The 11,181-nt window shown below is 45.3% G+C and overlaps 1 protein-coding gene across 3 annotated transcripts in view; it reads right to left on the reverse strand.

Moving 5' to 3' along the window:
* The window catches only part of ccdc88ab (coiled-coil and HOOK domain protein 88ab), a 29,970-nt gene extending 19,650 nt beyond the window's left edge, over positions 1–10,320 (reverse strand). For 2 of the 3 annotated variants that reach the window (XM_085921869.1, XM_085921870.1), the window contains exons 1-4: positions 9,798–10,319; positions 9,606–9,706; positions 4,587–4,695; positions 260–329 (exon numbers count right to left, since the gene is read on the reverse strand). In XM_085921869.1, coding sequence (XP_085777995.1) covers positions 260–329; positions 4,587–4,695; positions 9,606–9,706; positions 9,798–9,860 — 343 coding nt within the window. In that variant the 5' untranslated portion in view covers positions 9,861–10,319. Of the gene's footprint in view, positions 1–259; positions 330–4,586; positions 4,696–9,605; positions 9,707–9,797 lie in introns of all 3 variants that reach the window. The other variant, XM_085921868.1, reaches the window with a different exon arrangement.
* Positions 10,321–11,181: the final 861 nt, after the last annotated feature.

The following is an 11,181-nucleotide window of genomic DNA, read 5'->3' on the forward strand; positions in this document are numbered from 1 at the left end:
ATATATATTCGAATTACTGGGGGGGGGGGGGACGTGACGACATCTCAGGGTCTCAAGGACAACTCATTTGAAACATCAAAGCGCCGGGGAAAAAATGAAAGCCGGTTTATGGTTGCATTGTAGCGATGCGATGAAAGAGAAGCCGCGTAAAAATTGCTCGTGACCGCCAAGTGAACTCGGAGTCTCGAAAATTCTAAGCCCCACCCCAACCGTTGCGGCTTGATCTAAAATGAAGCGGTGTTATATGTGGAAGGCTTACCGGTGAGAGGGTTCCGGCCCAGGACCAACACATTGGGTAGGGGCATCATCACCAGCTGCTGGAGTGTCTCCTGTTATGGATGAAAATAAAAATAAAAATCAAGTCAATCAAGTCAACTCAAAGGAGACTCACGCGACAGACAATTACTACATTGTCCGGTTTACCGCCACATCCTTCCAAAGCAAACACTTTTGTCCATTCAAGTCATTTGAAGGCGGGTTAAACTCGGGTCAAAATAATTCAAACAGGAAGTTGGGGGGGGGGGGGGGACTTCCTGCCAGATTGACTCACAAACAAACATGGCGGACATCCGCAAAAAATAAGGATGCACGGATGTTCTGTAATTTATCAGGTGGTCAGCTAATTTGAATATTTCATGTAATGAGTTGAGTTTGTTCCATGATCAAGATTGCGATTTAGTATGATGAATGTTCCTGAAATGCAGCGGCGACATTTTCCAACACATACGATCACGTTGGATTTTGTGAGTGTTTAAAACATTTCCTGGCTTTAGGATTTGACACTGGGACAGAAATAAATGGAAAAAAAATAACAACAACAAAAAAACCAGCTGATTGCATAAGAGAAGTGGAACTCTGTGCTCCACTTACATTCAAGCGACAGATGGACGATGACAATCTGCCATGAGAACGGAGGACATGGACTCTTTTGAGCATCTTGGCAATATTGGCATGAATCGATATTCATGACCAGAGTGGGGGAAAAAAAGTGTCACTGATGCGACAGTTTAGTTCAAACTTTGATTCTTTTCATCAGAGGCTTTCTGTTTAAGATGTCACAAGACTTAACGTCACAGAATTAGGTCAGACGGAATCCTCAACACATCCACTTATCGATTGATGATTATTGACAAAATGTCCGCTACATCTGTCGACGCGGCACCTTTCCCCTTGCAACGTGAAGGAAAGGGATGACGGAATAAAACGCTTTGAGGATTAGCAGCGAGCTAATACGACAGCTAAAACACAGCTGCCTAATATTGCTCTCAGATTATCCCGGCGGTGCGGCTTTAGCGGCTCTCATGCATAAAACATGGACACTGCGGGGAGGAAGAACGAGAGACGCAAGGTTGTCACGGCGATGCGCTGCTAATATCAAGAAGGCGAGCACGTGTGTGTGAACACCATCCATCCTCATCCCCCTACAGTCTTTTATCGTATTGACTCGTCAAATAAAAAATACTTTCGGAACTGAGGTTAATTATCTCACATGATGTCACTTCATGTCAATGTGTTCATCACTACAAAATGGAACTCACTCCATGATGACTATGAAGTGAGAGAGGGGAGGCAACCGTAAAGACAAACAGAGGCGAGAAGAAAGAGGGGGAGGATGAAGTCTTGATTCCATCACTGCCCACTCAAAGCGCGACCCCCCCCCTCCCTCCTTCTACGTTTCCTCCCCCCCCGACTATATTTTCACATTATTGATTCCGGCAAGGAATCGCAGTCGCTCGGCTGTAGTAGCTCATCTTCCATCCCGCGGAGACGTTTAGACACATTGATGGAGAGGCGTGTTGGGTCATGGGGGACGTAATCACAACACAATAGCCAAGACTGGCTGGCTTGAGTTATGGGTTGTCTTGATGGCTAATCATAAATAACGTCGCGAGCTAATCAAACATATTGACAGGCGGTCATCTCGTCCGAGAGAACCTCTTGATGCTCTATTGTTAGGAGACAAAATTTTGATGTGTCAGATCGAGAACCCCTAAAAAAAAAAAAGTGTTTTTTGTGCTGTTAAATGCGAGCCAGTGGACAGGTTCTCCACTGTTTCCGTCTCACAGGGACCCCCTGTCTGCTTTACTACCCCCCCCCCACCTTTCCGCCCACTTCCGCTAACGGCGTATAGCTTTAACAGGGGGGCCAATTGTGACGCTTCTCGTGTGTGTGTGTGTGCCTGAACCCTTAAAAAGCATGAATCACACCCATTCTGCAGCCCCGCCGAGCTCCGTTGCCATAGAAACGGGGGGTGAGAAGACTCGTACAAGCTCTGCATGCCCTAATACGTACAGTGCAGTACAGTACATGTGCAAACACACACACACATCTCTCTGGGGTACTTCTCTCTGCAAACTCCATCATCACCACCAACAAAAGGGAAGAAAGGCACTTCCTCTTTTTGTCCAAACACACACTTCCACGGAAAAGCCACTTGACACCTGATCTAACAATCGCTGCACAAAAAGCAGTGTCGCAATTGGACGCGCAACAAAGAACCCGAGATTGGCACGGAACAAAAAATGTACTTTTTAATTGATTGCATGCAAATGGTTGTGAAGAGCTTTTTTTTTTTTTTTTTTATGACGTCCTCCCTTCACACCCCTTATCATTATTACCATTAAGGGCCGCCCCGCTTGCCGCATCATCGACGACAAGAGTGGTGAGGAGCATGTGAGCGTGCATGACAACACGCGCATTTGCCCCACGGCGAGCGAGCACATGCCCTAATAAACCGATTTACTCGTGACTCGCCGAAAGGAGCGAGTCGGCGTGGGGGGAATTCCGGGTTTGATTGGAATATGTATAAACGTTGTGACCGAGTTCATATAAAAAGAACTACTGGCGACTAAAAGCAGCAATAAGAAGGCTTCGATTTAGTCAAGCTTTTTTTTTTTTTTTTGCTTTCAAACATGAACAGAGCATCTTTGTGAGCAACGGCAGATTTTGTTATTGCGTGCGTCAGCTAGCGCTTAAGTCACTTTGCATACCTGAGGGAAATTAACAAGGATGAATGTTGTGATTCAGAGAGAAGCAACAGCTACGGAATCATAATGCTCATCGTGTACCCTGGAACTTGTAGTTCCTCATACTTCGTTTCGGGAATTAAAAGGTTCCCGTAGCTTATCATTCGAGTGGTCATGCAAATCAGGTCGCCGTGACAAATGCGCTCCACCGAGATCCAAAGCAATAACTAGCGACAGAGCAAGATGGAACGTTGCTAGGACTGATGAGAAGAAATAAGAGGAACCAAAAAAAAAAAGCAGGCAAGAATGTAGCTCAGCTGGCCAGAGCCGCATAATCGTACGCCCCCGGAGAAAGTCAAAACCGAGGCCGCTAAATTAAAATGTGGCCCAGTTTCTACTTGGCCCGCTAAAAAGAAACACAGCTCAAACACGCTTTCTATAGGACCACATCTGGTGGAATATGATCTGTTCACCATACTCTTCAATCAAAGCGTGAAGGAGCCCCCGTCTAGATGTTGAAGGCCTCCTACGCAATGTGCCAAAACAGAACCTGAAAACTTTGAAATAATGCGCAAGCTAACGTTAGCCCCGCGTGTTAATGTTGTGTTTTATGGGACGAAGGGGTAGAAGCAGAGGCATGCAGGAAATGGGGGAAGGGTAGCAAGGTCTACAAGTGTCCGCCTTGGGTGCTTCCACAGCGGTTAATAAATTAGATTTTCTCCCCCCGACACCAGAGTTTAATTCAATAAAGCCTTGAAGAGAAGTCATTTTTGCCCACGTGTGCATTACTGGACGTTTGCTTTAACGACGGGGGCGCTGGCCATCAAAAACCGACATGTAAATTGAAAAACAAGATCAAGAAGTCGGCCGCAGACACGAGCGGGCTCAACTGCAAACCTGTTAAGACCATTAGCTTGGACAGCAGAAGGGGTCCCGTCCGCAGCCAGGCGGCTCGGGAAATGGGAAAAACCGGTAAGGGACCAAAAATCGCCACAGGAAAAGCGCAACTTTGGCTTAGTCATCCGCAGAAGCAGAGACTGAAAAACTAGGTAGGAAGCTACAGTTCATTCTGAATGGAATCTGCATGTTCACGGGTCAATTTGACCCACAGCATGAGCAAGCTAGCAAGCAGAGCTTTGCATTTTGCATGAAGCCAATTTCACATGCAAGGCAGTGCCAGTATAAAAGCAGCAATTAAATCCCTAAAGTGCCGTTTTGGGGCGTGGCAGGACCTGTCGGTGGTCCCTGAGAAGCTGAGCTTGCAGACGCACATAAGCGGCGGCATGGTTAAAAGCCAGCCGTCCGTCCGTCCGTCCGTGAGACGAGCAGAGAGGATTAAAGCAAGCGGCGCAGACAGAGCGGGGCTCATCGTTTGCTTGCATTGTCTCTCGACGTGCACTCAATGAGATTAACCAAGCAGAGGTGTTAAAAGAAACAATCTTTGAGCCTCACTTGAGCTTCTCTCGAGCGAAGAAAAAAAAACAAAAACAATGATCAATAGCTTTTCCGTTCACCACCAGATAGACTAAATTCGAAGTTAATCTTGACCTTCACGAGAGGCTGATCCAACCCGTGATTTGTTTTCTCGGGCAGCTAAAACACAAAGAATCTCATTTCTACCTGATAGTAGGCTTTGATCTGCCTGATGAGAATGGATAGGTTCTGGATGCGCAGCGTGGGGTCATTGTTCACCTTCTTGTTGGTCCTCTGCACTGTGGCCTTGGGATTTCTGGTGGGAAGATATATCAGATGATGTCATGCAATAACAGTTCTCATGAATGTTCAGATTCCATGTTGAAATCATGATACATTCGGAAGAGTTTTAGAACACGCTTTTCGACTCATTCAGTCGAGTCATTGGATGCAAATGTAAACAAACAATTTTTCTTCAACCATCTTATGTTGCGGGTCAGAATGACCCGTAGAGAAGGCTTTCAAAGGTGGTGGCTGGCCTGGTGAGTGACGTGGGTGTCAGCCGATGAGACTGTACCGTTGGCTAGCTGTTAAGTGGCTAACCCATTAGCCCGTCTGCTTCTCGAGTGACTCAGCGTGAGTTGTGATTTTCGACAGCTCTTTTTACGCGCTTGTTGAAAACAATCCGTGCACCGACACAAAGTGGTGTCTATTACCTTTCAAGTACTTCCTCCTGTCCATATACATCGTGTAGCTAGCCGGCCGCGACTTGATTTAAACGCGTGTCGCCCGAGGTAGCGTGCGTGACGAGCGACGTTATCGCGGGTGTCAACACGCTTCAGTTCCCCCGGAGAAACATTCCGCACATTTACGCAAGGATCCACATTGCTTGACATTTGCGTATCGGCCCGAATTAACTCGAGAACAAAAGGCCTTCACCAAGATCAAAGTGTTTCCTAAAAACCAAGTTTTTGTTGTTTTATTTATTAGAATCACAGTTTGTTGTAAAAGCGGCCTTCTGTTATGTTGCGCAATGCACACGACGGAAAGCACAGATGCAACGCGCACCCATGCATACATTCACAGGCGGTTGTCTTCCCCCCCCCCACACTTGACCCTCATATTTAGGTCACCCCGTATAGACTGAAGTCGCTTTTCACCAACAATTGTTAGTTGAAGCTTTTTACGTTTCGTAAATGAGGTCTTGCATTTAGCAATTAGCAGCGAGCTGCTAACAAATTTGAATTTCCAACTCCAAACGGAGCATGTTGTCTCAACTTGGCCGATGCGTTAATTAGTCTTTTGATCCGGCCCCCGCCCTCCCCCATGCCCAACACTATTAATGCTAATCAGAGACACGGGGCTCTTTTTAATGGGTTGAATTAGCAATCACATGACCTGCCTCTCACACACACACAAACATGTGGGTCCTTTAAGAGTACATAGTAGGGGGTCTTTTTAACCCCTTAATTAAAAAAGTAGAGGCTGTAATCCTGTCAGAGCGAGGAGCTTGTGTGTGTGTGTGGGGGGGGGGGGGGCTTCCACATTCCATAACACATAAGGGTCATGTGAAAAGCAAAAATGAATGCAAAATTTGGCGAAATACAAAAAACATCTGTTATATGGCAAATGTGGAGGAAGTATTTCGTTTTGTTCGCTTGTCTGGAATTGTTATCATGTTTGATCTAATGTATGAGACACCTGGAATTTGTTTCAAAAGAAAAAAACAAAAAATGGTTGGCTCTCTTTGGCAGCCCGGGATAACAAAATGCCATCCAAGTGCTGATGCTGCACGAACGGGAACCCCCTGGGGAACGCCGGGCGACAAAATAAGGATTTAATTCTTTAGGAGGTGGGTGGAAAAAATCCAAGATATTCACCCCCTTGCTGTTCCTGCTGATACATCAAACTTAAGGCTTTGGGCAGACAAATAGATTAAAGGAGGGACGGCTCAAGACAGACAGACACACAGACAGTCGATAATCCTAACCATCGCTTATGTGCGGATGGCCGCCGAGCCCGAATTCAGCAGCCATTGGGGTTTTCGTTGTTCTCTGATTGGCTGCGTGCTTTGCCGAGTGGTGTTAACCTATATATGACAGCCTGCATTAACATCAGCATGGGCGGCCACGCACACACGCACAAAAAAAGGGAAAGGACAGGCTTCGTTTGGCCACGTGTTGGGCGAGAGTCTGTCCAAACATAGCCGGAGCGTGTGTGTGGCTGTGATTACATAGACACACAACTAGCATGGGAGCTAAAACCACTAACAGGAATCAAAGGGATGAGCATGTGCTTGTTAGCATCAATGCTAAGGCTAACGAAAACCGGTCTATTCTTAATCAGAGGATGTTGGAAAAGCCCAACAATTTTTTTTAGCATTCTTTAAAAAAAGAAAAACATTTTGAAACGTGATATGATATTCAAAACAAAATGACTAAGCTTTTTTTTTTTTTTAGAAAGTAAATACAGGTGAAGTACTTTGGTGTAGAGAAAGTTGCTCTTCTATGGTGACAGTAGCGCCACATGAACAGACCATGTGACCTCGCTATGTTAAGAATTTCCTTGACTTTCTTCCTTTTATTGGCCTCCCCCCCTCGAGTTTGTTTCATTTCCATGCCACCGCATCCACAGGCAACCCATTCTTTACATTCCAAAGTTGAAGACAAATTCAATCAACAATTGCCCTCATCATCTTCCCGACGGAGCAAATAGCGTCTCCTGGACGGTTATTTCTTTATCATAAAAGAAACCGAGGGCCCTAATTGAGTCTGGTTTGTACTTCATTTCCGAACGTAATGCGTTTTAAACGCAGCTCCTGGCAGAGTGGCTCTCATCTCTCGCGTGGAACAGATGGAGGAAAGTGTCGAGTCTGCATGAATGCGGCACTTGAGCTGCAGCATTTTGCATTGTGTGTTAGCATCAAGCTAGCAGCCCTTTTTTGTTTTAGGTTTAGTTTGACAGTAAACCTCAATTGGCTTAATCAGCGTGTGAAGTTTTACCATTTCTTTGAGGTTTAGCATGTCCTTGGTTGTGGCACTTTTTTAAGGTTCACATAAACACGTCATTGCTTAACGCCAGACACAAAGACGACTGGCAGGAATGTCGGATTTAAATCAGAGCCTGCACTTCTTTAAAGATTTCCAAGAGCTGTGTGGTTTTGCCAGTGAGGAGGAGTGTGGCGGGGCGTGCCAACTTCCAACATCTCAGCAGCAGCAGCAGCACTTCTGCATCCCTGCAGCTGGAATTTCAACTATGTCAGCCCGAGCTCGCCAAACAGAAGCTCAAAAGAAAACAAGAGTAGAAAGACAGCGGGGAAGGGCAGAGGAGATGAGGCGCGAAGGAAGGATGAGAAAAAAGTGGGAAAGAACGAATAAGTGCTAAGAGGAAGTAAAAATAAGCAGAGTGTGAAGCACGCTGGGAATGAAAACGGCACTGTTCGCGTATGCCGTTAGCTTTAGCGCAACATAGCCTCTGTTGATTTTAGAGTCATGCCTCAGTTATGTTAAAGAGCTACATTGTGTGTATCGCTACACATCTGCAAGAATCGTTTTTTCCAGATTGATTGATTTACAATTGGGTCAATCTGGGATACAGCACGACAGGAATGCACCGAATAAAAGCAACCCCAATGAGAATTGGGATCTCAACAAGATTCTCTTCATTCTGTCATATGTCAACATTTTTAATTGGCTCCGCCTCACGGCGTGGCCGAGCTAATTGGTTTGACAGTAGTGAGGAGGTCATCTAATTGGCTGGGTAATGACAGTCATGAGAGGACAGAGGTGGGGGGGGGGGGGTTGCCAGGGTTACCATCTGGGCGTCGGGAGTAAACCGTTAGATAATCCCGACGTCCCGCCGCTGTCTTCTGGACGGCACGATTCTCTTTGTTTTTGGTTGACCATAAACTTCAGATGAGAGTAGCAATAAATACCACAAAAATTACAATATATTTTTTATTTTCTTTTTAGCTCTTGCACCAGCAAAACAAAGATCTCTTGTAACGCTTTCCAATTTAGACAATTAAACAAGCTGGTGTTGTCACGCTATTAAAGCGAGAGAGCGGACAAAGACCCCGGCATATAAACGCTACAATCTGACCGTCACAGTGGGCCTTGTGTTTTTTGTGCGTGTGGATGGACAACCACCGACAGCTGCCTGACTGCAAAAACAAATGTCTACATGCACGCAGATACACACACAGTGTGTGTGTGTCCCATGCTGAGATAGAATCATTGGGGGAAAAAAAAAAAAAAAACAGTACACACACACAAACACACAAAGCTAGCTGTGACTGGCCACTTCCTGTCAGGCTGGATACAGCTGCCAAGCTCGGAACATTCATGCCCAGTACGCTCCCCCCCCCACCTCCAAACATCTTAATGTGAATGCGTTGACGTTCAAACCGGCCAATTTGCAAAGCAGCAGTCGGCAGAGGAAGCAAATGGATGAAGAAGCCAAGCGGAGGCAGGAAACCAGTAATCAAAGCTGTGAGTAACATTTTGACATCCTGACAGATCGCACAGGCAAAGAAAATTCATTTGAATGGAATTCTGAGTGACTCTTTCCAAAATGTCTCCTTTTCTTTTTTTTTTTGTTATACTTTTCTAGACAATGTCACAAACAGTGGAGCAAAATCTTCTCATCTGTCAGACAGACATGATCATATCGAGTCCACCATATTACCAAACATGGAATAAATGAACCCATGTGACCCGTCTGTGTCCCACATACGAGTTCCCATTGTGCGTAGCCTACATTCGCTCCCAGCAGACAGCTTCGAGAAGCTTTTCTTCAAGAATTGGTTGATGTGTGCCTCGAGGGCGAGGTAAGGCTAGATAGGGCGACTTGCGCATTGTATGCTTGCTGGACACTTGATTAGGTACACCACAAGGTCTTTGTAAATGTTCTGGCCCTTCAATAAATCTTTTTATAACTTCTTACCAGGAACAAAGTCTGTTCATAGCTAGTTGAATGCTTCATGTTTACAAACATGATCAAGCTGAGCCACGCACCACCTTCAACACACTAACAGAGCTGGCGCACCCCCCCCCCTTTTACCCTCCCCCAAAAGCCCAAACAGAGACTCAGTTCATAGCCAAAATAAATTCTCTCCAACGCGTGTGATACTTTTTAATCACATGCACCCCCTACCCGGAAGCGTTTTTTTTAACCCTCCCACCCTGACTCTTGGAGATGTCGCATTGCATTTGGGGGGGTACTCACATCTCCAGCATAACCTCATTGAGGTAAACTCCATCCACCAAATGGACATATTCTGACAATTTGCTGCCATCTGTCACTGTGGGCTTCCCCACTGTCTTCACCTGAGAGAGGGGAGGAGGAAGAAGAGAGGGATAATCACCACACCTCAAATAAATAATCAATTTCAGCACATGAATGTGTTTGGTGACTTACCCAGCAGACCAGCGGTGACAACATGAAGTGCTCCAGCAGGGGGCTAAAAACCTCACTTTCCATATTTTTTCCACCAGCTCGTTGATTGCAGTATATGGAATGGAAATGAAGAAGGGATGGAGGTGAATGTGAAGTGTAGTTGGTTTAGACTCCACTCATGTGGTTGACTGGTTTAAAAAGAGGCGCATTTCGGCGGAAGTTGGATAGGAAGAGGGTGTTGAGAAAAATAAAGGTTATTCCACAAATGTCTCGACACGACCCAGCTGTTCTCCCGAAGCCATTTCCAAACCAACAGCTTTCAAGAAAGGCGGGTAGATCCTGGGATGAAAGATAAAATACAACGTCGCAAATTTTAAAATAGATATGTAATTAAAAAAAAAAAAAGTGTGTATAATCCAGCCTTTTTTTTTTTAAAGATTCCAAACAGCAGTCCTTCGGTCCTCAAAAAAGTACGTGGCTCTCCATTCATTCCCTGGTCAATAATGAGACTGAAGAGCAGCAGCTGAGGTCGAAGCACCGCCCCTTCTCTCTCTCTCTCCATCCCTCTCTTGCTTCCTTGCGCGTAACCTCCGAGAGAAAAAATAGGGCGTGGATCATAGGTTGTCGGTTTGTGCGGGTGTATGCAGGTGTATCAAACGTGAGGGAAAGTGTGGTTTCCAAATACAGGATGGAAATGGCAAAATTATACACTACATCTGAAATGTGAGGTAAATAAAAGTCACATTTGTTGTCATTGAGAGATTAGGATGCACACACTACGGCGTTTGTGATGGCTCAGCATTATTCCAGATCAATACACAAGGTTGAGGAGACACATAATCAACAAGTGATTGATTACTTTGAAACATAACTGCTGACCTGAGATCAGGGTTGCAGCCCACTGGAGAAATTCCGTTATCAAACCAAGGTAATGGCTATTAGGTGTACCTAATGAAGTGACTCCAAATGAATGGATCCATCGCATGCTGGTGAGGTGACCACTGACGTTTGTCCACCAACAAGAGCACTTTTGTTTCGGCAACATGATGACGTAAAGGCTTTGCATCATCAACACAATGTACATATGTAGGAAAGACATGATTGAATGAAAAGGCCTTTACCTGGATATTGAAGGTCTCATTATCGGTCTCCCACTCTGCTGGTGCTGCAATGGGGAAAATCAATGTTTTGACAAATAAATCTCTTTCCTTATTGATCGAGACTCATGTGGACTAATGACATAATACCACAGGGAGATCATGTCAGCGTATTGCAAGCTTTTTTCCCTGATGAAAGGCACACAAGTACATAAAACAGTAAGATCATGGATTGTATTTTCATTTATGGAGGCAGCACTTCATCATCAGATTATGCGTTAGATTCAGGTGCCAATTAGTGGAGTGGA

The sequence above is a fragment of the Syngnathus leptorhynchus genome, chromosome 10 (genome assembly GCF_054491065.1).
Source record: "Syngnathus leptorhynchus isolate UIUO chromosome 10, UIUO_Slep, whole genome shotgun sequence".
In the NCBI taxonomy this organism is placed as follows: Eukaryota; Metazoa; Chordata; class Actinopteri; order Syngnathiformes; family Syngnathidae; genus Syngnathus; species Syngnathus leptorhynchus.